This window comes from Pseudorca crassidens, chromosome 9 (genome assembly GCF_039906515.1).
Source record: "Pseudorca crassidens isolate mPseCra1 chromosome 9, mPseCra1.hap1, whole genome shotgun sequence".
Classification (NCBI taxonomy): Eukaryota; Metazoa; Chordata; class Mammalia; order Artiodactyla; family Delphinidae; genus Pseudorca; species Pseudorca crassidens.
This window is the reverse complement of record NC_090304.1, coordinates 52,071,748-52,099,264: the sequence shown is the minus strand read 5'-3', so window position 1 is coordinate 52,099,264 and position 27,517 is coordinate 52,071,748. Positions and strand designations below refer to the sequence as shown.

At 59.3% G+C, this 27,517-nt stretch overlaps 2 protein-coding genes and 1 long non-coding RNA gene across 8 annotated transcripts in view; 1 reads left to right on the top strand and 2 right to left on the bottom strand.

The window, feature by feature from the left end:
- RELT (RELT TNF receptor) lies at window positions 1-24,672 on the bottom strand. Of its 5 annotated transcripts, none has more exons than XM_067750256.1 (11): window positions 24,504-24,672; window positions 6,924-7,075; window positions 5,846-5,920; window positions 5,572-5,738; window positions 5,283-5,362; window positions 4,312-4,569; window positions 2,943-3,023; window positions 2,587-2,668; window positions 2,156-2,410; window positions 1,526-1,724; window positions 1-1,215 (listed from the first exon to the last, which is right to left on the bottom strand). In XM_067750256.1, exons 2-11 carry the CDS (start codon window positions 6,966-6,968, stop codon window positions 1,168-1,170), a joined length of 1,290 nt encoding a protein of 429 aa, XP_067606357.1. In that variant the 5' UTR covers window positions 6,969-7,075; window positions 24,504-24,672; the 3' UTR covers window positions 1-1,167. The 5 variants fall into 5 exon arrangements, with proteins under 5 accessions (XP_067606357.1, XP_067606356.1, XP_067606354.1 ...); XM_067750255.1 differs by lacking the exon at window positions 24,504-24,672 and adding an exon at window positions 18,817-18,949; XM_067750253.1 differs by lacking the exon at window positions 24,504-24,672 and adding an exon at window positions 7,639-18,448.
- Window positions 21,851-24,114, top strand: LOC137230585 (uncharacterized). Its single transcript, XR_010946176.1, has 3 exons — window positions 21,851-22,088; window positions 23,549-23,768; window positions 23,883-24,114. It is a non-coding gene; the product is annotated as an uncharacterized lncRNA (long non-coding RNA).
- A 327-nt stretch (window positions 24,673-24,999) lies between the features above and the next one.
- The window catches only part of ARHGEF17 (Rho guanine nucleotide exchange factor 17), a 57,885-nt gene continuing 55,367 nt past the window's right edge, over window positions 25,000-27,517 (bottom strand). For both annotated transcript variants that reach the window (XM_067750235.1, XM_067750234.1), the window contains 2 exons: window positions 27,226-27,495; window positions 25,000-26,533 (listed from right to left, as the gene is read on the bottom strand). In XM_067750235.1, the coding sequence (XP_067606336.1) occupies window positions 26,337-26,533; window positions 27,226-27,495 (467 nt within the window). In that variant the 3' untranslated portion in view covers window positions 25,000-26,336. The remainder of the gene's footprint in view (window positions 26,534-27,225; window positions 27,496-27,517) is intronic.

Here is a 27,517-nt window from a genome sequence, read left to right as displayed (position 1 = left end):
GAAGAGACACAGGGAAAAAGAAGCGCCTCATGACACTACTTTCCCACCTTTTATTATTCAACAAATGGATGGGTGTGGAGACACAAGGGTGGGACAACAGCAAAGTTTCAATAAATAAGAGAAACGGTGACAGCAGTGGGCCCATGCCTGCACAGCCCCACATAAATAACGAGGTTGCTGAGCCAGAGTGGAGACGCGGGCTAGGCAGTCGCCCGCACTGCCCAGGCCAGGGGACGGACACACCAATACCACAGGGACACAGAAACCACCGAGGCCAGAGGCCTCACCCCTTACCCTCCAAAGCGCCTGAGATCTTGTGGGTGGCTGGGCAGGTTGGGGCTCTGTACCACAGCCCTGCCCAGGTCAAGTCTGTTTTTTCAATTTCAATAAAAACAGCAGGGTCAGGGGCAGGCACGTGCATTATGCCCCTTCTGTAGGCAGAGCCATGAATGGGCAGCCCCTTGGGAGCCTTGAAGGTGGTGGCCCTGAAGCAGCAAAAAACGGGGCCAGATAAAACTAGTGGGAGGGGTGGCAAGGGGTCAAGTTCTCCATCTACACGACCCAGCCCAGAGCCTGCAAGATGCAGGAAGGCCCTGGGCACCGAGACGCCACTCTCTCCCCGCTTCACAGTCAGAAGAATTGGGACCCAGTAATGGCCAGGGGCTTGCCCAGGATTAGAACCCAGGAACCCGGTTCCTAGCTCATGGCTTTTTGTTGACCCCTCCCTTTGCAGGACCTGTCAGGAAGGAGGGGGAGGTCCCCTCTACAGAGGTAAGGGGTGGCTCATCACTAAGGCATGGGGCCAGGGGTGCCAGGTAGAGGGCCCCTCCCCACGACTGAGGCCTAGCCACCTGGCGGTGCAGAGGACCCTGTGGGCTCCTAGGATCCAGCCAGGGCAGGGCACGGCATCAGGGACATCCTGCAGGGAAGGAAATGGGCGGCAGGGATGGGAGGGGCTCTCAACCTGCTCCTGCACACAGCACCCGCCGGCACGCTGGCCTGCCTCCTCACTGGGGTGGACGCTCCCACCTCCAGGCCTTCGCCTTGGCTGTTCTGTCTGCTGGGCCATTCTGGATCCTCACTGGCTCAGCTGCAGCTCTACCTCCTCCAGGAAGCCTTCGGAGCCTCCCAGGGCAAGGCTGCAGTATCCTCAGACGAGACAGCCCCTCAGATGACCAGGTTGCTCTCACTCAGCCGGACCACATAGCGGTTCTCCTGGGGGACAGGGGTGAGGGGTCAGAGCTGTCAGGGGGCTTCTAGACTCCAAGGAGTATCACAGCAAACAGCTGGCGCAGACCAGCCACAGGCCTCTGCCCAGGTGAGTGGGCAGGTGGACAAGGAGGGCCCCAAACCAGGGCCCAGGAGACCCCAGGAGGTAGTGAAGGGGAAGCGGGGTGACAGGAGGGGCAACATACCAAGTGGTGAGTCCCCAGGAGGCAGTAGCCCTCTGTACCTCCACCCCTGCCCCATCTGCAGTCGGGGTTGGCACAGGTGCCAACAGACACCTTTCCCCTCTGGTCCTTACCTCGGCCTTGTTCTCTGCTGGGGACTTCAGCCATTTAGGGTGGCTTCCACCACTTCCCAGCAGTGTCCACTGCTCACTGGAGAGGCCACGTCGTGGGGAGTCAGGGAGATCACCCCCTGAGGGCCCGGCCTCCGTGATGGTCTTCACCTCTGAGGCCACCGAACTCATCCGCTGCTCAGGAATTCGGGCCACACGGAACCTGTGGGGAGAGGTAGTGCGATCATCCTCCATTAGAGGAAGGACCCCAGGTGTGGAGGGCGCAGCACCCACCAGGGTCACACAGCAAGTTCATGGGTCAGAGCCTGAGCCCTCCCCACGTCTTCCCACCCACTGACAAGCTCCCAACACCTCCCGACACTAGGCTGCAGGTGGACAGGCTCTTAGCCTGAGGTGGCGCAGGTGTGATGGGGGCTATGACCCTGCCCTGGGGGCCCAGGGACTCCATGTGAGAGAGCGTAGCTGGGAAGACCTGGCTTTTCCCTGGCCGCCCCCACTGCAAAGAGGCCCACTGAGGCCAGGAAGGGTGAGGCCACCACTGAACCCACTGTTCATGGATCAGGCTAGGGCCCTGCCACCCCCAGAGCTGTCATGTCATGTTGTGGCACCCTGCTGTGTCTATGCCCTCCTCACCTGCCCACAGACAAGATGGTGATCTCGCCCTGGCGTCCTGCCTTGGCCCCGACCTTGGGCACCCTGGCCGGGTTGGGCAGGAGTCTGGGAGTAGGAGTGGTGGCAGCTGCAGCCTCGGGGGACAGCAGCACCTCGGGCCACTTCTGGCTACAACGGGAGCAGCAGGGGCCAGAGAGGGAGGCCAGGCCCTGCACAGTGTGGAGGTGGTGGCGATGCGGGCAGACGTGTGGCATGCTGGGTGGGCCCGGCGGCAGCCTGTGGAAGACACAGGTGGGAGCGGTCACTGGGGCAGGGCAGGCCCAGGAGACCCCAGGAGGTAGGTGAAGGGGAAGCGGGGTGACAGGAGGGGCAACATACCCAAGTGGTGAGTCCCCAGGAGGCAGGCTGATTACCTGTGGTTTGGGTCCCTCCTTGCCCACCTGCCCACTTACCTGGGTAGAGGCCTGTGGCTGGTCTGCACCAGCTGTTTGCTGTGATACTCCTTCAGCAGCTCCTCCAGGGCCGCCGCATTCTCTGTGGGCAGCTGTAGTCAGAACCCGGCTCTGGGCCGTGAGGGGCACTCCCCCCAACCTCCTGCCCCAGCACAAATCCCCCTACCTACCCGCCACCCCCTCCCTGGCCCAGGCTGTGTGCCTTTTCCTCCACCTCTCACCAGGCAAGAGCAGGCAGAGAGGCGGGAGCACCATGAGCCACAGTGGTCAGAGAGGGGGCACGCTGGCCTGAGGTATCCCGGCGGGAGGGGCAGAGCAGAGCTCTGGGAGGGATGGGGTCAGACCTCCCCCCTCACCTTTCTTCTCTGTGATCAGGCGCACCAGGACCCCAATGGTGTCCTCATTGGCGTCATCAGTATGGTAGGCAGGGTTGACCCCTGGGGAAGAACAGAGAACCATGATCCTAGGGAAGGAGGCAGTGGGACACCCTGGGCTCACAGGCTACACCAGGACATGGCAGCAGAGGGCGCCCCTGGCCTGGCTGTATGCGTACCTAAGGGCCTCAGCTCTGATTCTGAGCCCATTATCACCTTCACTACTTACTCAGCATCACTGCTCCCTGCACCCAGCAGCACCAGGGGCTTAGTGGTTTCAGGGCCATCAGAACTCCACCGTCCCTGCAGATGTGTGGGATGAGGGAACCAGCCTCTCCCAGGGCCTGCCCTCTCCTCTCTTTAGCCTCAGGGAGCTGTGGGCTGCCTCTCTGCCCATGACCTCCGACAGCCCCAGCAAACTCTGCCATCCCAGGCCTATCACCTCCCTGCACACCGCCCTGTCGGTATAACTAACTGAGGACCCGAACCTCAAGAGCATGAGAATGGGCCATGCAATCATTCCTGGGCCAGCAGCAAACAGAACTCCTAGGACTTGCACCCAGGCAGCAGCCAACAGTTAAAGGGAGTCCTAGGCCAGGAAAACAAGTGCAGTTCCAGGCAAAATGGCCTGAGTTGCCACTTTCCTGCCTGCCTAAAGCGCCTGTCCCCCTCCTGACCCCTGCAGACCGCAGTGTCGGAAGTTGAAAAGGGCGCTGGCATGGCAGGCGCCATTCTATCTTGACTTGGCCCCCAATTTCTGTGAGCAGTGTATGTGCATGTGGGATCCCGGCCCTACTAGCCCTCAGGGGACAGCGCAGAGGGGTAAGGGGAAGAAGAAAAGGGACCCAGGGCCCTGGGGTAGGGGCAGGAGGAACATGTCTCTCCCTCTGGGTCCAGGGCTCGTAACTCAAACCACAGCCTGGAGCTGAAACCTGAGCCTCGCATGGTCCCTGTCCAAGACAGCTGCCCTGCCAGCCCTTCAGGCCAGAGGTCGGAGGTCACCCTGAGTACCCAGAAAGCAGTCCAACCCTTGAACCACACACACAACTGCAGTCCCTGAGGAGTCCAGGCCCTTACAGCTGGGTAGGGCCTCACACAGGGAGGGAATCCCACTGAAGCCACTTGACCTCTGCTCTGCCTCTGCTCTGCCCCAGTTGCCACGTCGGGCCGCCTCACCCTTCCTTCTACTTTGCCAGTCCGCAGTGTCTCCTCTGCGGCCCACGTGCGGCACACCTCCGGGAAACTCTCCTGATTAGCCCTCTGCAGGCCTCTCCATGTCAGACCCTCCAGACCAAGTAGGTTCTCAGCCGCGCCCTCTGGCCTCCCCACCCAGCCCCAGGCTGGGCCTCACCGCTGCCTCCGCCTCCAGGACCAGGCCCGACCTCCTTGTGGGCCGTGCAGTGGTAGCCCTTCCGCTTGAGCAGGTTACACACCAGGATGCCTAGCAGCCCCATGAGGCAGAAGATGGGCACAATGGCAATAACCGCGTACTGGGCAGCTGTCTCCTCGGGGCTGCCTGCCCGCGTGCTGTTCCCAGGCTGCCGCGTCTCCCCCGCGCCGCTCACCCTTGCTGCCACCTCCATGCCACGTCGGGCCCGTCGCCCCCGCTCTGAGCACCACGGAGGATGGAGGCATGGAGGAAAGACAGAGGCAGAGAGAAACACACTCAGAGAGGCCCAGGGCCCGGGTTACTGTGGGCAGGGGTCGGGGCGGTGGGTGGTACTGGCATGTCCAGAGCACCCACTCTCCACTATGGTGGGGAAGTAAAGGGCAACTCACACCCTTCTTTTTGGCCATCTGACCAGTCAGCCAGCCTGAGCAAGGCCTCCTCAGCCCTCAGGACGGCCAGACCCTGAGGCCCCTGTCCACCCCTCATGATGGGTCACAGGGGTGAACAAAAGGCAACGGTGCACATGCCTGGGCACAGCAACACCGGATCCTGCCTCCCCACAGCCTGACCCATGAGTTAGTTGCCTCGGAAGGTGACCAACTCAACAGGTGAGAGGAGGTGCACGTATGTAAGCGTATGTGCTCACACTCAGCTACGTGGGTTATTTCGAGGGGATAAGGACAGGAGACTGGTTGGGATGTGAAACCCAAGCTGTGGCAGCCACCTGCTGGACAGTCTCTGCCACTCAAAGACGGGGTGAGAAGACACAGCCAGTGGACCTGCTAGACACCCTGTGGCTGCACACCCTCCCCTGGGCTAGGGGAGTGAGGACCCCACTGCCCCAGACGGACACTGCGGGGCCCTTGGGCTCAAGCTCGCCAGACCCCTCCCCACACATACCCCGCCAGTCCTAGCCATCACCTGCCACTCACCGTAACAGCCGCGAGTACCCAGGGGTGTCCAGGAGCACGGCCGACAGGGAACATGGGGGACCTCTGACGGGGCAAACCACCTGCAGGGAGGGAAGATGTTACTGAAGCCCAAAAACTATCCTTAAGAGAGGCTGGACCTTCCTACTGGGCACCCTCACTGGTCCTGACCCACCCCATTTCACAGATGGGAAGACTGTGGCCCACTCAAGAGGTGAGTGAGGCTGGGACCCCAGGATCTCAAGTCCTGGTCACCTGGTCATGAACACCCACACCCCACCCCATGGCTCACCCAGGCTGGCAGTTTCCACATAGTGTGTCTCGAGTTGCCGTGCCCACCTGGGCCTCCAGCCTCCCTTGAGGGCTGCAGCGCGAGTGCGGCTGGCAAGGGCTAGAGCCCCAGGAAGCTGAGAAGGTGCCTGGGGGGCAGGACCTGCATAATGTGCCCCGCCCTGGTTCCTGCAGGAGGGGAAGAGTGAGAACAAAGCCAGGAGCCAGGCCTGAGGTCCCTGCCCCTGGCCCTCAACAGTCTTCCCAGGAGAGGTGGATGGGCAGGGCGAGCTCACCAGGTTGGGCTCCTCGCCGGGTGGGCATGGCCAAGGGGTTGTTGATGTTGCAGTGGCCAGAGGCCAGGGCAACAGCTGGAAGAAAAGAGGGCAGGACACACTGAGGGAGCGGAAAGCACCGGGACATGGCATCTCTGGGGCCACCTACCCCCCCACCCACTTACAGTCACCCCAAGCACAAGGACCACCAATATACAGGGCCACCCCCAGGCTTTGGGGACACTCTCTAACCTCAGTCCCTTGTGCTACAAGTAAAATCTGCCTGTCCCAGACCGGCTGCATTGCCATTGCCTAGGCAAGGGGAGAACCACATCTGCTTCTGGAAAGTGCTGAAACGCCTCAGACAGGGCCAGATCAGGATCTTGAGCCCCTGGGTCTGTGAGTCACGCCCTTGTAGCTAACCAGGATGATGAGGAGGAAATTCCTCCGAATTCCTCTCTCAGGTTCCGCCCCCCTTCCTGCTGCCTTGGTCCACACACCACAGCTGAAAATGTCATTAACCAGCCTCCGTTCATCATCCCTGGGGCCGAGACTGCAGATGGGGCCTCGGGGCCTCGGCTGAGTCTCTGGGACCACATCCTCCTCCGTGACCTTCCCACAACACAAGGCCAGCCCGTTCACACCCTGGGACCCACACAGAGCATGACAGGCCCCAAAGGAAGGATCTTCTCCATTCACGTCCTCCCCCTATTCCTCTCGGAGCTCCCTCTCTTCCCTCTCACAGTTAGTGTGAACTATCTGCCCCGAATCCTGCCCGCAGGGGAGATCCCCCCAGTCCTCCAGTTGGGCCCCAGTTTGGGGCAGGCACAGCGTATAGCCAGCTACCCTGAAGGGCAGAGGGAATGTCACACGGGAGGTGCCAGAGACCTCCTCAGGCCCTAGACGCGGCTCCAGCACGTGCCAAACACTGGGAGGCCGACGGCACCAGGAGCACGTGGGGCAGGAGGCGCTTCCTAGGGTCAGACTGCCTCGATTCTTCAAAACAGCCATGTAACCAGCCCCAGTACCCGCCGCAGCACGAGGTTCCTGAGCGCAGGGCTCAGGACTCACCTTCCCCACGGTCCCATCCCCAACTCACCACAAGGAGGCAGGATAGGGGCCAGTGCGGTGGGCTCAGCTTCATCCTCAAGCCCCAGTGGGTCGCCAGCCTCAGGCAGATGGAGGGGAGGCTCAGACGGGGATGGGACAGGCAGGCAGGCAGGCAGCTGCAGTCCTCCTTCCAGGACGGGGCTGGACGGGAACATCGAGAGGTGTCACCGGGCAGGCAGAATGCTGGGGTGGCTTGGCCTACGCTCACCGGCCCTGCCCTCTGGTCCACTGCAGGCCCTAGCAGAGGTGGGGGCACCCTATCTGGGGCCAGCCTCCCAGGGCAGCTTCCCAGTGGAGGAAGGGCTTCCTGCCTCTTCCATAAACAGCCAGCTGCCCTAGGCCCGGGCAGGGGAGCAGGGGAGGAAGGAAGCCTACAGCCTACAGCCTCAGCCCCGGGAGGTGGGAGGAACGAGAGCGCTGACAGCGACCCCACGCCCGGCCTCCCCGCTTGCATCCCCAGCTCTCAGGCTCCTGCCTCTCAGAACTCCTTGGGGCACACAAGCATGCCCGCCTCTCCTACTTCTCTGCCTTCACTCTTGCTGTTTCTGCTCCAAGAAAGGCCTTTTCTGTCACATTTCAAAGCCCAGCACAAAGGCCTCTTGTTATGGAAGCCTCTCTAGACTTCCATTTCCCCAAAGCTCCCCCACCCCAACCCCATCACTGTGCTGGTCCTCCCACGGGTCCCACGGTCCCGCCTGGCAGACTTCTCCAGAGATCTGGGATGTGTCTGACTGCATCTCTTGAGCCGCGGGCAGACCTGCAGGGGTGGGGAGTGGCAGCCAGCATTCAAGCCTTCTGTCTTCTCTTGGGCACCTGCTGTGTGCTGGGCACTGCCCTCAGCACGGGAAAAGGTATGAACAAGACAGGCGCTGTCCCTGTCCTCAGGGAACTCACACCCCAGGGGAGACCAACGACCAACAGATAAACAGTGAGCGTCCCCGTGCCAGAGCGAAGGAAGTGCCAAGAAACCAAATAAGGCATGTGAGGGCACAGAGGGTGATGGGCACAGGCCTGAGGCTGAGCCCCCAGGCTCAAGGGTGTGGCCTCCTCTGTAGAAAAGTCTCCAGCAGAGGACGAGGTTGGAAGAGCAGGAAGAAGAATTTGGATTGCACAAAAGGGATAGTGGCAGAATAAGGGAGTTCAATGACCTCTTTCCAGGAGGCCTGTCTCCAGGCTCAGGAGGGTGAAGGAGGAGTGTACGTGGAGGGCCTCAGGCACAGGCCACAGGCAGCCTCTGACCCCCCAAGGGGCAGCCTCGAGCAGCCAAGCCCAGCATGTTGAGGGGGCCCTGCCTGGAACCCCGGGGCTGTCTGATGCCCAGCCTGGCAGGAGAAGCACTGCCTGCAGTAAACCCCAGGTCACGGAAGAGCCGAGAGCCCCTTGGCCTACAGGCGGCCCGGACTTCCCACCAGGAAAAGGAGCCGGAGGAAACTGATCCGGCTGCGCTGTGGGCCTGGCCTGGCACAGACCTTGGCGGGCCAGGGGTTTGAATTACACCCAGGGGAGGGGCTGGGGCAGTGGTCACACTATCCTCGGGACTCTCCAGGTCACTAGCAGTGGCTCTCGGCCCAAGGCCAGCTCAGGGGAAAACCTGGGACAGAAGGTCCGGCCACAGAGTAGAGTGAAGGCTGCACCCTGGCAGTCAGCACCCAACAGGTGGCATCCTCTGGCCCATCCTCCACCGGTCCCTCCTCCAACATGGTCACAAGTGTCCCCCTGCCCAGGCCCAGTTCCTACTCAAGCCCATCTCTCCATGGCCCCCTCCTTGGTTTTTCATGGGAGCTCACCCACAGACTTGACCACGAGCCCCAAGACCTCAGGCTGGCCCCGTGGCCCTGTCCAGCCCCCAGACCCAGCACCCGTCCATATCCCCAGGGTGGGCCAGAGAGCTGGGGCAGGGGTGGAAAGTAAGAGACCCAACGTCCACCGAGGAGAGACTCCCCCCTAGTCCCACCTCTGGCCGTGACTGGCACCTGCTGGGTGACCTGAGCTCACAGGGAGGGGCTGTGCAGCTGCCCACCTCCAGACAGACGGGGAGCTATGGTCTCAAGACTTCGAGGAGGAAAGTGGGGTCCAAAGGCCCAGACTTAAAGCCAGCGAGGGCCCACTCAGGCACAGACGCTCGCGGCCTAGCGCCCTGACGCCTTCTAATTACCCCAAACCAGCACTTACTCCAGTCTGGCTGCCCGAGTCTCTGCTTACAGCAGCTCCCCCTGCCCCCACAATCAGCCTGAGCCCCCAGAGGACCTGCCCAGTCAGGCAGCCGCTGGCCTCCACCCAGAATCCCCCTGCACGCACGTGGACCCCTGCTGCTCTGACTCCCCTCTACGCCTTCTCCCCACCCAGCCTCCAGCACCTATGCTCTGAGCCCTGGAGCCCTGACTGAACAGCAAGTTCAGATCAAGCCCCTTGGCTGGGGGAGGGGAGACTGAGAAGGCTCCATCCCCAGCCCTCTGCCTTCCAGAAGGCAGGGCAATCAGTGACCTTCCAAAGCCCTGCACCTCGGGGCACCTCCTGAGGGCTTCCTGGGGGAGGGCTGTCAAAGATGGGCAGTGGTGGTGGTCTTCTCCGGCCTCAGGGCTCCTGGCAGAGGAGAACCACCCTTCAAGGCCCCAGGGGCAGAGAAGGAAGTTAGCTTAGAGGCCACTCCTCCCTGAAATCTCAGCCTGGGGCCTGTTCCCACTGTCACCAGCTCCCTGGGGGACCAGAGCCCCTGCTTCACCTTGCTGGGTCTCAGTTTCCTCACCTGCAAGATGGGGATGTTTATGTCCCAGAGCAAGGCTGTCATGAGGTTTAAATGAGGTAACGAGCCTGATGTAGGTCATGTGACTTCCTCCCTGTCACCCCTTCTTTCTCTCAGCACCTCCCACCAAGGCTTATAACCGTTTGCTTACTTGTTTATTGCTTGCCCACGCCCCCCTCCACCAGACAGCAGCGAGGGCAGGGATGTCTGTCTCACTCACCACAAAACCCTGCCCCAGTGTCTGGAGCAGGAGGCCTCCAGAAAACAGGTTCACGGGGGCGTGGGGCAGGGGGAGGGGCTCCTCACACTCAGCCCATCCCCACCCTCCAAAAAAATGCCCAAACCATTAGAACCAGAAATTCCCTGGAAGAAAGCCAACTAGCAAAGCTGAGACCAGGGCCCCAAGCGGGAGATGCCAGAGCCCCAGGGAGGCGCAGCCCCAGAGTCCTCAGAGAAAGAGGAAGCTGTGTCACCACCCGGGCCTCCTCAGGCCTCAGCAGCTTCCCCTTTCCCAGAACTGAAGCTCATGGGGTCACCCGGCCCCAGCCTGGGGCCCCATCTCCGCGCATTCCCTCTCCAGCCTCACCCGCCTCCGCGGTGGCCTCCTCCGAGGGTCTCCCACAGCTCCATGCTCACCCCACCCCTCGCCTGCCCCCGGCCTCCTCCCTGGCCTCCACTTCAGCCCCCCGCAGCTTAGGCGTCTCAACACCCAGATCTGACCCCTGTCCCTCCCCGCAACTCCAGCCACTGAGAGCTGCTTTCTGTCCCCCACACTTGCCTCTCTCACCTGGCACTGGTACCTGCTGTTTCCTCTGCCCAGAAACCCCTCCCATCACCCTACTGACAGCTACCCTTCCTTCAGAGCTCAGCTCAAAGTCACTTCCTCCTGGCCCCCAACCACCACCTCACTTGTGCAGTCCTTGCCCTGGGTGTGACCAGGCTACGCACCCACCCCTTCCCCGCTGACGTGCTGCCCCCGTACCGGGTGCCCAGCACGTGAATAGGTATGTGCTGAACCAGGGGGATCAGAAAAGGCACTCAGGAGAGGGTCCACCTTCTCCCAAGGTCAAGAGGGCCAGGGAGCAGGCTGACGATTAAGAAGCCTAGAGGCTGGGCTCGGGGTGGGGGACTGAACCCGGATCTGAAGCCCTTGCCTGACTTGAGGAGAACCAGCCTTCCTTGCTCTGCTCTTCACTGGCTCGGTGGCTGTGGACCCCACCCCCATTCCCCATCCCTCAGAGGGCTGTTGTGAGGCCGAGAGAACGCACATCAAATGCTCAGCACAGAGCCCGACACAGAGCAGGCCCTCAGTAAGCATTCACCGTGCCTCAGGTTCCCCACGTGTAAATCGTGGAGGGGGTTATGGCACATACTCGATGGGAGGTACGAGGTACAAACAAGATTCTCTTATATTTACGTACAATGCTTGGCGCAGAGCCTGGTACACGGGAGGTGCCCGAAGATACACACTGACAATCTGGGGGATTGGGAGGGTGTAGGAAGGGAGAGGAAAGGTTGGTGGGCAGATCCCAGGTCACACCAAGCTTAGGCCGCAAGCTGAGAAGGCTGCATTTCCCCCAGGGCCTTGAAGGGTTAGCGGGGGAGGGAGAGGTGTGGAACAACTTGCGTCTCAGAGGGCTTGCCGGGCAGCCTGCCAAGTGAGGCAGGGCTGGGGAGATGGAGGTGGGAAGCAGGTAGCCACCTGGAGCAGGGGGTGCGGGGCAGGTATTTCTGTTTCCCAGCCAGTGGCTTGACGGCCTGGGGACCTCCCTGCAGCCTCCAGGGGCTAGGGTTGCCTGGAAACACAGCTGGACACAGGCCTTTCTCGGCAGTGGCTGCACCCTAGGCAGGAAGACAAAGGCCGCCCATCAATAGAGAAATCCAGGTTAGCAAGGAAGCCAGTGGTTCCTTGGCAACTGGGGCTGAAGTAGGGCAGTGCCCACAGTGGGGGTAGTGAGGACAGCTAGGCATTGCCTCCCTTTCATCCTCTGCCCTCACAGGGAAGGGAACAGACTCCCATCGCCTCGGGCCAGGCCCTCATCCTGGGTTGCCTCCACTCCTCACAGGAGAGGTGAGCGTCCCTGCTTCACCCCTGGGTAACTGAGGTCACCCAGCCAGGGGGAGGTAAAGCAGGGGTGGAGCCCAGGCCTACCTGACAGCTTCCCACCTCACTCTGGCCCCTCCTACCCAGAAGCCTGGCCCAGGGCCTGGCGCAAAACAGATGTTCTGAGCGTTTGCCAACCTGACGGCAGAGACTAGGGAGCTGGCGGCACACAGGAAGCGGCTCACCTGAAAGACTATTACAAAGCGCGCGGGCAGGCGCCAGGGAAGGAGGTACTGCCGCCATGGGGGTCTCTGGGGCCTCTGAGGTTTCCTGCATGCATAGTGCCCTAGTCTACCACAGCTCCAGTAGGAAAAGGCACTGGGACCTGTGAGAAGCAGGAAGCCCAGGAAAGGAGGGGGAAGAGGAAGATCCCAGGGTAGAGCCCAGCTCCCTAGGACTAATGAGGGGCTGGGAGCCCAGAGATGTGCAGAGGCTGCCTCAGGGCCACTCAGTGAGAAGGGCTCCCCCATTCCCACCCCCAGCCCAGCCTCAGGCAGCCAAGATCTCCCAGGTCACAACCCTGGGGTGAGGACTCCAGGCACACCAAGCAGCAGCTGCTCCCTGGCCCCCCACCAGGCCTGGGCTTAGAAGGCTCAGGGGTGTGAGGTGGGGCCGAGGGGGCTAATTGGCCCTTGAGGCTAAGAAAAGGGCTGAGGCAGCCAGACAGGGCCCACTCAGCCCCTCCCAGTCTGGGTGCAGATGCAACCCCTGCCCCCTCCCTGGCCTAAGCCTGGGGCTGGGAGGTGTGGCAGGGGCCCAAACTAGACAGTCGTCTCTGAGGCAGAGCTGGGGGTCCCCAACACCCCTCACTAAGAACGTACTACATGCCCATTCCCTTACCAGGCCTCAAAGACAGGGTTCCAGGCTTCACAAATGAGGAAACTGAGACTCAGAGTAGTACCCTGTAACCACTTAGTCTGAAAGGAGACAAGGTTTCCCATGTGGAGTGGGGACAGGCAGCTGGCAGTCCCTGCTCTTGCCACCCCAGACCTGGCATTCCCGCTGCTCCCACACGCCCTGCTCCAGCCCACACCCAAGCACTCAGAACCAGAGCCTTCCTGCAGGGAGGCCGCGCCAGTGCCCAGGACAGGACGGCAAAGCACTAGGAGGGCTGGAGGACACCCCACTGCCCACCAGCTGTCGCCACTGCTACCTTCTCCTCCGAGAAGCCACCTTTGCCTCCTGCCCCGGCCGCGAATCTGTACCGATCACTACTGTGCCAGGGTGCCCAGAGTTGCTCAGCCCCGACCAGGCTGACCTGGGGAGGCTTTGAGAGAGACTGAGGGGAGATCACAGGCCCAGCCTGCCCCGTCCTCCGACTCCTCCTCCAGATTCAAGGTGCTGGGGGAAAGAGATTCCCCTGACCCCAGCAATTCCAGGTCAGGCCCTAACGAATAGAGCCTGAGGGGAAGCCTGGACCCGGAGCAGTCACACCTGGGTTCAAGCTCTAGGTCATCACTTCGGAGCTCTGTGACCTTGGGCAAGTTACTTACCCACCCTGAGCTTCAGGGTCCGCCCCTGCAAACAGGGGTTCTGGTCCCTGTCTCCAGGGATGCTGAGGGGATAAATGGAGCCCACTGTAAGTAATACTGGTCAGGGCCTGGCCTGACCAGGCCTCTCCTGAGCACCAGTCCTCAACAGCCCACAAGGGCCAGAGGAGGAGCCAAGCTCAGAACCAAGCAGCATCCAACGAAGGTCACCCAGTGGCTCAGGAGCAGGCAAGAGTGCTTGGGGAACCCAACATCAGTCCCAGCAGCAGGGGTGGATGAGTCTTGGACTCGCCAGGTGGACCCTGGGTGCCCATTTCCCAGCCCTTACACAGGCCTGTGTCCACCTGCTCCCACGCCAACTGAAGCCACAGTCAGGAAGGCGAGGGGTGCTGAGCAGTCAGGACCCAGCCCTACATCCCCGAACTTGTTTCCGCCTCTGTGATTTGGGACAACTGTGCCTGTCCAGCTGACCTCTTGGCATGGCTGGAGGTTCCATGGTTCATCAGGGAACAGCGACTCTTCTTACAATCAGGCCTCAGCCCAGGTGCCACCTCCTGCAGGAAGCCTTCCCAGCCTCCCTGTCAGGGTGGACCCGCCCCTCTCCTGGCCCCTTCAGCCATCATTGTTCGAGGTCCCCTTCAGGGAGGGAGGCAAGCAAGTGCACGCAGGAGGCGGGGCACAGCTCCATCCCTGTGCTCACTGCTCCTTCTTACCGTGAGGGTGTACAGGTCCAAGTTAGGCTCCTCCTTCTGGAAGCCCTCCTTCCTTCTCCCTCCAACCACACACTCAGACCCTGCCTCTAATTGGCCGCAGAGGCCCCTCCATCCCTCTCCTGTGTCAAGTAGCCAGGGCACACGCTCATAGCCACATGGGCAGTTTATTTATAGAGCACTCATCTTTCCCAGGGTGGCCTCGGAAAAAGCTCTGGCCTTCCAGGCAAACATACCTGGGTTAGGATCCCAGTGACGCTGGAGTCCTGCAAGTCCCTTCCCGTCTCTGGGCCCTCTTCTCAATGCCTGTACCTGGACGGGGCTGCTGATGACCTGGGCATGAGGCTGCGGATGAGAGCCTCATGGTCCTACCCAGGGCTGACCACACAGCAGGGGTGCAGCATCGGCACCTCAGTCTTCCCTGCCACCCCAACTGGGTGCTAAGGTCTGCCAGAGGTCATGTCCCAATCCTGAGTTGGGGTTGGGCGGGGGGGGGGGGGGCCTGCTGGCTGATCTCAGGCAAAATGCCTCCCCCTCTGGTCCAGCCCTCCTGCCTAACCTGGCAGAAGGGCTGGCCCTATAACGGAGGGAGTGGGCCTGAGCAGCCCTACCACTTCCTCCTCCCCCTGCAGGTAGCCAGCCTGGTCCTTCTTTGAAAACTGACACCAGAGTTGTCAGACAACCCTCGCCTCCCACCTGGCGCCTGTGGGAGATGGGGCTGGGGGCTGGGGGCTGGGCACGAGCTTGAGTGCCAGACTCCAGCACCAGTGACTGTGTGACTCAGACTAGGACCGGACCCTTCTGCCCTCTGAGTCTGGGCTCCCCACTGAGCAGCTTTGGAAGGAAAGGGATGCCCTGCCAGTGCTGCTGCATGGAGCCCTGCACCCAGGACCTAACACACATTAGGGCCTCAGGGGGGAGCGTCCTCTGCTGGCCCAGAATGAGAGCCTTGCCTGAGGAGTCCAGGGCAAGCACCAAACTGGCCCCTACGCACAGGAGTGGCCTTGAGTTTTCGCCCCTAACCCCCAGCACACACTCGGGAGCACTGGAGACCCTGGGTACCAACCTCCCTGTGCATCCTAACACACAGTAGGCCCTCAGCCTACGATGGCTGCCCTTCCTCAGGAAGAGGCCTGGCCAACACAGATATGGCAGCGGGAGAGGAGAGGCTGTTGGCCAGGCCGGCCCCACCCAACTGGGCATGTGGTGCCCATGAGGACCCCACCCCTGTGCCTATTCCCAGAGGTGAAGGGGGACATGTGGCACATGGACCACACAATGAAGAAGGACTAACGTTGGGCTGGGAGGGCTTCCTGGGGGAGGCAGTGGGGCTGGGGCTGTACCCTGAATGGTCAGGAGGGTTCTAGAAAGGGGAGACAGCAAATGCAAAGGCAGAGTACAACCAAGGCATCTGGTAGGGAAGGAAGAGGGTGAAAATGTAAAGTTCAAAAGGGTCCTGGAAGGAAAACCTCGATGCTAGGATGAGGAGTCTGGACTATATTTTGCAGGCAAACAGTACAAGTTACCTTAGGGAGGCCACTCTGGCGCCATGTGTGAGGGAACTGGAAACGGAGGCAGAGAGACCAATACAGGAGTTTGGGCAAGGACAGCAAGGCCCAAGCTGGAACATAAGAGACGCCCTGATTTTGCAAAGGCATGTCTCAGGCCTGCTTCCAGTTCTGGGCCACGTCCAGTCTTCTGGGGGACGTGTGGCAGGACAGAAGGTAGGTTCCCTGTCTGGAGGGTGAGAGCCAGAATATCAGGGTTGTGCGGGGCCTTGGTAAGTCCCAGCACTTCTCAGAACCTCGTCTCTCCCTCTGTAAAATGAGGCTGACCCTATGAGCAGGGGAAGGGGGCTGAAAGCTTCCCCTCCTTGACCAGAAATGGGCACCTGCCTCCAGCAACTGTCACATGAGTCCCAACTGGGGCCACACTGGAAACCCAGCTGGGCCCCACCACCATCCCTGTGGTCCAGGCAGCACAAGTTCCCAAAAAGGTTTGGCTTGGGCAGGGCACAGGGTGGGGCTGGGACCAGAAGAGGAGGTTAACCCTTGGTTAACCCTTCCCCTCTCCCTCCCCTTCCAGGGCCCTGAGCTATTTCCACCTCTTTGCTGGGGATGGAAATAACTCAGGCTCAGCCCCAGGAGACCAAGACAGCTATTCTGATCAGCCCCAAGAAGCACAACTCTAGTCATTCCAGAGAGGACAGAGGGACACCCGGATCCCCAGCTCCAGCTCTCGGCAAAGTAGCAGCAGTGGGCAGAGCTAGCAGGGGCCTCAGGGAAGAATGGGGACACTGAGGCCCTGAGCGGGTAGGCACAAGCTCAAGCTCACTACTAGCCTGTCCCTCAACCCCCGCAGGGTGTGGGTGGACTGGGGAAAGTGCCCCTAGAACAACTCTGAGCAGGGGCACAGGGCCTCTCAGGTATGGTGAAGGTCAAGTGGGACTCTCAATTCTCCTGCCACTCTTGGAGCCTGGGCTATGCTGCTGACTCCCAACATTCTTCAGAGCCACATGGACGCTCCCCAAACCAGTTACAGGCTCTAGAAGGCAGGAGACAGGACTTTCTGGTGACCTCTGGCTAGGAGGTGAGAGTTAGGGGGAGAGAGGAGGAATAGGAAGACCATGAAACCCAGCCACCCCTAATGTTCTAGACACGTGTACACCACACTCAGAACTCACAGTGGCACACCCTGCCGAGGCCATGTTGCCAGCCTGCGTTTGAGAGAAGGAAGCCCAGAGAAGCCATGAGCAGATATTAGGAAGGGGAGTGGCCCTCTCCAAGCATCTTACAGGGCTTCAGGCACAGGAGACCTGAATTCCAGTCCTGGCACTGTCCTGACTCTGTGTGACCTTGGGCAAGTCACTTCGCTTCTCTGAGGTTCTGTTTCCTTCTCTGAAAAACAGTCATCACATCTCAGAGCCACTGTGAGGATTCAACAAGAGCACACCATAAAGCATTCAGCATAGCACCTGGCACTGTTTCCCCAAACTATCTCCCCGACCCAGAATGCAATCAACATTTTCAGAGGATGACAGCAGAGGAGAGAACGTGCAGATCCTTCAGCAGGTGTCTCCTCACCTCTCCTGGGCTAGGGAGCCTAATTTCCATTCCACTTTGCACGAACCCAACAGACCCTCTTGTGTGGGTGGGGGCCTCAGGAGGGTCTAGCCCAGATGGTGAAGAGGCCCTGCTCCAGCTCTCCAAAGCAGAGACGACTCATGCCCCCCAGGAACATGCCCCCTCTCCCCGCAAGAAGGGAACTGAAGAAAGGAGATGGGCACCAGAGAAGTCAATGTCTATGGGTTAGAATTTTCGGCGTGATCTGAGGAGCTGTGCTTCCAACCCTGTCACCAGCGCCTGGGCGCAGCCCTGGGCCACTCTGTCCCCAGCAGACAGCCTGCTCCCACCCCCTACTGCAGTCTTTCTGCCTGAAGGGAGGTAGGGGAGAACAGAGACAGTTGACAGTTGACCCCAAAACAATAGAGGATCCCGAAGTGATGATTCACAGTCCATTCACAGCCCAACACCTCAGTGTGCAGACAGGGAAACTGAGGCCCAGCAAGGGTGAGCGGGATCTGAGGGCAAGATTATGCCTGGGCCCAGTAAGAATACAGGTTACCAGGGACAGAGCTTAGCCAGGCCTCTTGGACCTCACGTGTGTGTGTGTGTGTGTGTGTGTGACAGAGACAGAAAGATGGAGCCTGAGGCTACCTCAGAGGCCCTCAGCTGCTGCCAGACCTATCACCCCACCAGATGCCCCTCAGCCTTGGCCCCTCTGCCTCTGCCAGGGCAAGTCACTCAGGGTCCACCCCCCTCACTCAACTGAGCTCCTGAGGGACGCCCTCTTGGGGACAGTCCTGGAGAGACCCTTGTCCCCTCCCTGGCTCCTCTCCCTCCAGCCCCCATCTGCTAGTAGGTGTTTGAGGTCCCTCCTCTTTCCGCCTTCTACTCATGTCCCTGAGGTGCAGACGCGGACACGGGCGGGCGGACACACACACACACACACACACACACACACACACACACACACACACTGCACTACTTCACCCCACAGCACACTATGACCCCAGTGCTTCAGGGGCTGGTTCTCAGTCACTTGGGGTTCCTCCCTCTCTATACCATGTTCACTCACGTTCATGAGGGCCCTGGTGTCCTGGTCACACCCCAGGCCACACACACACTCAGTGACCCCAGTAACCCGGGGTCGCACTCACAGTGGGCTGGGGTCACGGTCACCCGTAGTGACCCGGGGTGTCTCTCTCACACAGTCACACGCACACACTCTGCCTGTCACAGACACACAAAGCCCCTCGGTGTCTCCCCCTCGGCCCAACGTCACCGCCCAGTGTCCGGGCCACACGTTCGCCCCGGCTGGGCCGCCTCACGCGCCGTGTCACCCACAGTCACGGGCTGACACCGTTCAGAACCCCCCCTCCGGCCGCCCCGCGCCGCAGCCACACTGAGGAGCCGCCGTCCCGCCCCGCACCCCGTCCTGGTCTCAGTCCCAGTATCCCAGGCCGGGGCGTCTCCGAGGCCCGCCGGCTCCTCAAACTGCAAGTTCCGCCGCCGCCTCCCCATCACGCACGGTCGGGCCAGGAGCCGCGGCCGGAGGACACACAGGTCCCCGGGCAGGGAGCTCAGAGACGGGCGGGGGTCCGTGCGCGGAAGGCGCCGGGACAGGACGCGGGGGCGGGGGGCCGCGGGGCCTGGGCTGCGGCATCCGCCGCGCCGGCGAACTTCCTCAGAGACGCTAGGAGGCAGGGGGCGCCGCTCGGGCCCGCATCCCTCTGGCCCCGGCCTCCGGGCTGGGGCTCCGCGCGTCCTCCTTACCTGGCCGCCCCGCAGCAGCTCCAGCAGCCCAGCTCCCAGGCCGACGCGGTGCCGGAGCCCGGCTCGGCGTGCGCACGGGCGGCCACGCAGCCTGCGCGCCTTTTGAATGAATCGCCGCCCGGTCCGGGAAGGCGCGCAGCCCCGCCCCCGCGCGTCACGGCCGCCGGCCCCGCCTCCGACGTCAGAGCCCAGGTTCGCGACCCCCGCCCCCCGCCCCTGGAGACTGCCATGGGGCTCGCGCTCTGCAGCCCGGCCGTGCTGTTCTGTGTCGCCATCTCTCGCGCTCCCCGGGAACTGCAGGGGGCTGCGCCGGACAAGGCCTCTCGGATCAGCCGCTTCTGGGCTCCAAACCAATAAAGAAGGGGTTGCAAGATGCAAGATAGACTGGAGACTTGGATGCTTCTCTGAGACCTGTCACCATTGCCAGTGCAAACGGGGCCACCGCTGTCCCTCCCTGGGTCTCGTTTTCCTCCTGGAAATTGGCAGTCAGGGACAACGACCTCACTTTGCCTTGTTGAAGAGGCCGAGGTCCACCCCCAGAAACCCCACCTAGTTGTTGAGAAAGGCCTGGTGAAAGTGAATCTATAATGGAGGCCCACTTGGTGGTCTCCTGCCCATTCTTCAGGGCCCAGCCCAAACCTCCTTCCTCCAGGAGGTCTTTCCTGTCTCCATTCCCCACCCCTTCCCTCTCTGCAAGGATAGTCCCTCCTTCCAGCAGGACAGATGATACACTGCTGTCCCTTCCCTACCACCAGCTGTCCCACCCTGCTGATTCCCAATGCCAGCCATCAGGGTGCCCAGCAGGGGGTGACTAAGGACCCCAGGGCACTATTCATATTGTATTACCAGCTCTGTGAATCGTGCCCCTTGGAGTTGTGCCATATGGTGGGCCAGAACTGGAGGCAGCAGCTCAAGAGCCAGGGTTTCCCCAACTCAGTACCATTCAGGGGATCCCAGGTGGCCCTCCCAGGACAGCAGGGCTGGGGGGAGATGCAGACAGTAGGGAGGGCCTTGTGCTGGGGAGGCAGAGGCCTGTCTGGGATCAAGATAATCACAGCTCTTGGCAGAGGTGGAGGAAGGTAAATAAGTTGTTAGGGATACATTGTGAGGGGAGGTGGAGAATTCTAAATAAACTGTCATAGCATCTGAGCCATGGGGTGAGGGGGTGGGAAAGGTAAGGTCTCCAGGGTCCAGGAGATCCCAGGAGGAGAACTAGACACCTGCAGGGGGAGGGGGAAAGGGGAAGAGTTTCCATTTCCTTGGGCCAGGCCCAGGTTGTGAGGGAAGGGCAGAAAGAGCTCCAGGTCACTGATGTTGGGATCATAGCACCAGCCAGGCCCCTTGTATGTCAACGGACACCCCCAGAGCTCGGTCAGGGGTGATCCCACATCCGAGCCCACAGAAGGAGTCCAGAGAAGATCCATGCTGGGAACCTGCTGAGGGGGCTAGAGCAGCCCAGGACGCCCTCTATCCCTGCAAATGTTTTCTTTGTAAGGGGACCTTCTATGCCCCAGTTCCAAGTACGGGAGTTCAAATGGTGGCATTTCACAGGCACCCGGTAGGCCAAATGGGGATATGCTTTTTGGTCAAGGAGCACACTGGCTATTAATCAGACATCCTATAGAGGGTCCAGGCCTGTCTCTACTACCAGCTCTCAAATCCTTCCCCAACTCAGTTTCCCCATCTGAAAATTAGGCTGCCAAACTCATTGCCTGGAGGTCATTCCAGTTCTCTGTGGGAGGAGGCGATCTGCCTGACGTGGCCGAGTGGGAAGGGTGAGCAGCCACCAGAGACAGAAGAAATGACCAGGGATGGAGGGGCCAAGGCAGTCCCTCCTGTCCTCTGAACCACAGCAAGCTGCAGCTGGGACCCTGCCCAAGAGTCTGGGAACATTTAGCCGCTACAGTGAGGAGACAGGGAAGGAGTTGTGGAGGCCGAGAGAGAGATTTAGATCGGCTTTTTATGGAGGTTGGAGAACCACAGGCTCGAGAACAAAGGACTCTCAGAATCACAGGCTTTTAAAACTCCTGGCATCTCAGATGGATCCACGGAATCTTAGCATTACAAGCGCTGAGCCCAAGGACCTCAGAGACGATCTCGTTGAACCTCTAATAGTGCAGCCAGAAAAGTGAGCCCAGAGAAGGCTCACACCTCATCCTAGGTGGCACAGCACAATAAGCTGGGATGAGCTGTGGTGATCCAGAGGCAGGGACATGGACTCCATGTCCCACTGAGACTCTCCCTGAGGTGGGGTGGGGATCCTGGGCCACAGGATTAGAGGAAGGGGGGTGTTTGCAGGGGATCTGAGCAGATGGCAGCCCCTGGAGTTATGGACCAGAAATGGTGGTACCCTCTGCTGGCTACCCTTAAATTCCAACGTGGACGTCCAAAGCAAGAGGAAATGTCCCAGCTCAGATTTAAATTTCAAAACTCTGCACTTGGCTAACCCCCCAACTGGCCAAGTTCTACCTCAGAAGGTGGGCTGTCCTCCTGTGTTTGTGCCTTAGCTCCAGGGGGAGGGTGGGCTTGGTTTAAGGAAAAAATGGGGTTGGGAGGCCAGGGTGGGGCTCAGCTTGGGGCAGGAGCTGAGCTGGGGCTGCTAGGCCTGAGAGCTGGGTTCTGTCCACCATTTAGGTCCAGACCCTGGCTTGGGTTTGGAATCCCACTGGGGTTGGGCTTTGGTGTCACACAGTTAGGGGTCAAGTCCTAGTTCTGCCATTGTCAGGTTGTATGGCCTTAAACTAGTGACCTCACCTCTCTGAGTGCAAGCTCACCTGCCCAGGGTGTTGTGAGGATCTGCTGAGACTCCATTTGGGGGATACCAGCTTATTCTAGGCTGCTGGGCTCAGAAACCCCATCTGCTCCCTCTGGTCCCCCACCCTCAGTGTTTGCCCTGTGTCTCTCCACAGCCCAGCATCTGGGCTCTGCCCCCATTTCTCCCTGAGGCCTGCACATTGCCCCCTCCCCGTTCAGACCTGCATCCTGCCCCTGACCCAGCCCCTTCACTTGCCTTTGCCAGGCAGGGCTCCTCATTGGCCATAATGGGCCCAAAATAGCACTTCCCCTTGCCGCTTCCTGCAACCTGGCCTGTGGCTTAAGGTCTGTGAGGACAGAAGAGAGACTTGGCGTTTGGCAGGCATGCAAAAGATGTGAAGAGCTCTCAGAGGTCACCTGGGTAAACTTTCTTCCTTTTCTGACCACAGGAAATCTTCCTGCCTGGTTCTCCTGTACACCCACCCCAGCCTCAATGCTGCCTTGCTGTGTGATGTTAGGTAAGTCTCTATCCCTTTCTGTGCCTCATCTTCCTTGTGAGGTAGATGTCTACCTAAACCCTGCTGCTTGTCCCTAGCCCAAGGAAACACCTGGAGAACCCCCTTGGAGAGATGGCTTTTGGCCCTGACTCTCTCTTCTGAAGTCAGGACATCCTTCCCAAGGCTGGTCTGAGGAACATGCGTCAGATACCTCAAGAGTGACTGGATGTGTCTCTAGCTGCTCAGACTCTGTGTCCTGTCCTCCAGCCACCCCATGTGGCTGCCCTTCCTCTCTTCCATGAGGCACAGAGACCTGAGCAGACAGATCACGTGTGAATCCAGGCTCTACTGCTTAGTAGGCAGGTGACCTTGAGGAAGGCTTTTAATCTCTCTGTACCTCAGTTTCCTCACCTGAAAAAGATGATAATAATGGTATCAACCTCCCAGGACCACTGAGGATTAAACCGGATGATTCATGCTCCTGGCTTGCAGCAAACAATAAATGGCAGCTGGGGCTATTGTTCTGTGACATTCAAGACCTAGAAGGGGATCCCAACTGAATTCTCTCGATTTAATTAAACAGATACTTATTGAGCACCTGCTGTGTATCAGGCACTGCAGGTGGCCTGGGGATGGAGCAATGAACAAAACGTCCCTCCCCCCTCCTGGAACTCACATTCTGGCTTCCCTGCCTTTTCCTCTTTCCCCTCTGCTCCAGCTGGGCCTATACCTCGGACCCCTCGCTCCAGGCTCCCCCACCCCTCCTTGCCTTGATTCAAGCTGTTCCTTCCCTCTCACATCAAACCCAGCGGGATCTTAGTTCCCCATCAGGGACTGAACCCAGGCCCGCAGCTGTGAAAGCGCAGAGCCCTAACCACTGGACCGCTGGCAAAGTCCCTGGCCGTGCCCTTTAAAGCCGTGGTTCTCCACCTCACTAGCAAAACTAAACCATGGTGTCAGAAGCCAGGGTGGTTGTTACCCTAGAAGGGGAGACTGGGAGGGGGCATGTGGGGAGCTTTTGCATGGTGGAACGTTCTCTTTTTTGGCCGCACCACGCAGCATGTGGGATTTTAGTTCCCTGACCAGGGGTTGCAGAGGCTACCCCTCCTGCAAAGGAGGCGCGGAGTCTTAACTGCTCGACTGCCAGGGAAGTTTCTTGATCTGGGTGCATTTATGAAAACTTACCTAGCTGCCCACTAATGACTTGAGTACCTTTCTGTACAGACGTTATACTTCAACTGTTTTCCTGAAAAAAATTACTGATACCTGGGTCCTACTCTCAGCATTCTCATTTAATTGGTCTGGAATGTGGCCTGGCCCCCTCAGGTGATTAGAATGTACAGCCAAGATTGAGAAGGACTGCTTTAGAGGAGCTAGTTCTTCCAGGCTCTCTCCTGGGCTGGGTGCCTAACAACTGTGCATCCCAGGACCTCCCTGCCCACAGTTGACCTGCTCAGGGCTGTGCACCTCTCTCTCCACAGGCTGCCCAATGCCCTGGGATGTGACCTGCTAAGAACAGTGGGCTGGGCCGGGCCCATTCCTACCAAGGCACTTGAGGAAAAATGATGAGGATTCAGCCTTGGGTAACCAGTGCTGAAAGTGAAGTCTATCCAGAGGCGGAAGAGGGCCTGAGGCAGCAGAAGCTGGGAAGCAGAGAGAACGGCAGCTGGCTGGCGGCGAGGCAGAGACCAAAGACTCAAGGTGGAGAGGCCAGGGGTCTTGAGATGGACCAGCAATAGCCGGGCCTGTGTACTGAGAGCTATTTGCTTCCAGTTCATGTCTCCACTAATTAGCTCCCCTTTTATTTCTGGGCAGAATGAATCTCTTCCTTGCAATCCAAAGACCTGTGCACACCAAGCAAGAGTCCCGTGGGGGAAAGGATCGTCAGCCCCGATTTACAGATGAGGAAATGGAGACTCAGAGGGGCTATAGCGCATCCAGAGTCCCATGGCTAGTTAGTGGCAAAACTGAGGTTTCTGTTCAGCTTCAAAGCCTGTGCTCCTTCTATGCTTTCATAAATTCCACATGAATGTGGCTTTCTACTCTGTATCTGTGTTTTCTGTAATCCCCTCCTCCAGACTGTCCCAGTAGTGATGCTGCAAGGACATGTTTCACGCATGTCCCATGGCATCAGGGGCCTGGCAGACCCGAGATATGTGTATACCAGTGTGCAAAGCATAAGCCTGCACTCCCCTTTAGCAACTGATTTCTCTAAAGTCTTAATCATTTAGGTTGGAAAATGTTGAAACGTGTTCAGGAGAGCTGAAGCACAATTTGTCCTTTTCTAGAAGTCACCCCCTTGCGCCTTGCCAGTGTACCCTGGTGGGAAGGGCTCTCTGCCCCTGCAAAGAATGGCCCCATGTTGTTGGCCTTTACATCCTTGTGTCTGATTTAATGACCAGAAATCAGACAGACTTGGATTCTACCCCTGCTCACCTTGGCCTCTGTCAGATTCCGAGCCTCATGAGGCTTTGGAGAGCACCGATTCCTGGAGTTGCAGACAGGCTCACATTCGCCTCGTTTTTCCCTTACAGCATGTGTCAGCTTCAGATTTCCAAGCCTTATCCAAGACCCACTGACTCAGGAGCTAGGGGGAGCCTGGAAATGTGTATTTAGATATAAGTATAATTTATGTATTATGCTCTGTGCTTACAATGTAACCTGTAAGGGATTCTAACATGCAGCCCTGGTTATAGAGCATCTGACTAGCACAACTCTTGGTTTTCCTGACGAGGAAGCTGCAGCCCAGACAGAGGCAGTGACCTGCCTGGGAAAGCACAGCACATCAGTGGCTGCCCTGCCATCTCAGCGCTCTTCTGGGTCTCTGAGTCCCACTTCTGCCCAAGTGGGTGGCTGTTGGGAGGCCCACGCAGCTAGGGAGCCCTGAGGTTGCTGGCAGGAGGCCTCCACGGCTGCCGATGGGGACCAGTCATTTGGTGTTTCTATTTATTGACTCTTTAAACTTCATCATCGAAGGGAAGTTAATACATGACTGTTTGGTAGCAAGAGAAACATAGTCTAAGACCGCAATGACCCGCCCACCCCAAACAAAAACTGAACCAAACAGAACAAAAACAAACCCCAACTGACACCAGACCTTTGGAGCTGCAGCTGAAGAAGCACGGGGGCTGGGGTCAGACTGGCTCCTGCAGTCGGGGGGCAGGGGAGAGGCTGCCCTCCATGGTAGCCTTCCCAGCCGAAGAGGCCATGTCCAGCCCCTCAGCTTTGGGCATCCTTCCTGGAAGGGCTGCCCCTGGCAGGAGAGGGTGTGAAGAGAGGGAGTCAGTGGTCAGAGTGAGGGGGCTCCTAGGTCCACCCTCCCAAGGTGACCATATGTGCCAGTGCATGAGACACAGGGGCTGGGGGGCAACTGTGAGGAGAGCGAGGGCCCTTTCCCTGCTCAGGCCAGGAGAGCGCCCTGGCCAAGGCCCAGTCAGTGTTCCCAAATTCAGAAACCACTAAGGCACTGCCAACAAGCAAGGAAATGCCAAGGCCTGGGGAAGCCCCCCCACCCCGGATGGGAGTCACTGCCTCCTGTAGTCATCACCTCGTTCCGGATGACTGAGGGGACTTGGCCCTTTTCTCTGGATACTGGAGGGCAGCCCAGTCAGGACGAGGCTGTGGAACGTGTATGTTAAGAGGCAGCGTTTTAGTGCCCCAACCATGCAGTGTGTGTGTGTGCGTACATAATGAGAGGGGGACTGGTCCCTCCAGGAAGGCTAGTTAGGGTCCCAGGGTGGTTCCTAGGGCAAGAATAGCGTTTTTTTTTTTTTCTTCTTCTGTCATTTTCTCACATCACTCCCTGCCCCAGGTCATTGCATAAATAAGTGCTTGGGAAGATACACATCTAAAAAGAAACATAAATACTGTACATGGGAAAGGATTCCATCCCCTAGCCCTCCCACTGCCCCCAGAAAACCCTCCAAATATTGCACATGGCCCTCCCCAGCCCTGTGGGGTCCAGGCCCGGCCGTGTCTTTGGTAGAAGCTCCAGGGACAGAGGTCCTGGGCAGCCCACGTGCCCCCCTCCCCACCCCCATCATGACTGGGAGCCCCGGAGCAGCCAGAGAGAGGGCCGGGAAAGGCCCTGGCCCGGCTGGCCCACAGGTGCTCCGTCAGGAATGCTTCCACGAGGATGGGAGGCGGCCCGTGCAGGCAGGGGTGCGGCCCTGGTCAGACACTCCTGGTCGGGGTCTGCCTGTGGGCTTGGAAGAGGCAAGCAGGCTGAGGGCAGGTGGGCGGGCGAGTCCTGGGCCACCATGGACAAGGTCACACCCTCCATAGGAGGAGGTGGTTTGTGCTGTCGTCTCGGCCCACAGTCTCACTGCTGCCGCCGCCCCCACTGCTGAGTCGGAAGTCCTCGTAGCCGTCGCCTCCACTGATAACCAGCATTTTAGGCCTGGCCGAGGCAGGGCCTCGGTGCCGAGGGGAGTCCCGATGCTCCAGTGAGGGCAGCTTCTCGGGGCCTGGGGGGCGGAGGGGAGGATCCATTAGCCTGGAGGTGACTGGGGGTGGCACCATCTCAACCTGGCTCTCTTCATACTCATTTCCCACTTCCAACAGCCCTTTCCCAGTTAGGCAACTTAAGTCTTCTCTGGACCCAGACAACTCCTGACCGAGGCTTCCCTGCTTCCTGATGCCACAGCTACTACCTCTTGGGAGTACGATTTCCTGTCCTGCCAAACAAGACTTTGCTAACTGGGACCTCCTTCATGTACATTTCCTAATATGTTTCACTTTCTAATCCTCAGGGTCCCTTTCCTATCCTATCTGCCACTCTATTTCTATTTCCTGCTCTGCACGTCACTTCCTGACTCTACTTCCTGCCCTATACATCATTTCCAGTCCTGTTTTATTTCCTGTTGTATATATCCCTTCCTGCGCCATATTCTAATTCTTAGCTTGTAGTTCACTCCCTCATTCTCATGACATTGTCTGGACAGAATTTTACACACACACACACACACACACACACACACACACAGAGTATCCTAATAGATTTTATTTTGGGGTTTCTATAGCCTATTTCCTGTAATATATGCCACTTCCAGCTCTGTATGACATTTTTCCTCCCTCTTAACCTTCTTCTGGCAGGACAGTGCGGAGTCCTAAACCCAAAGCCGAGGTCCCTGGGTTTGAGTAGGATGTGTAGACACACCTGTGTCTGGGGGAGATGGTGGGGTTGAGCAAAGCAGGTTGAAGCCATCTGGAAGCTGGACTGCGGCCAAGAAGCGGACGTGGCCAGTGTGTCCCTGGCCTAGGCCAGCAGGGCTGAGAGGCGCCCGAGGGCAGCTGACGGTACTGGGTGAGGTGGGCATGGTGAGCACGACGCCGGCACTGGTGCCCACCCACAGCAGCTCTTCACACACCAGCAGTGCTGTGATCCTCAGGCAGGCAGCCTTGTGCTGCCGGATGATGGCGTCTGAGCCTGGGGTGGGAGACAGACCAGT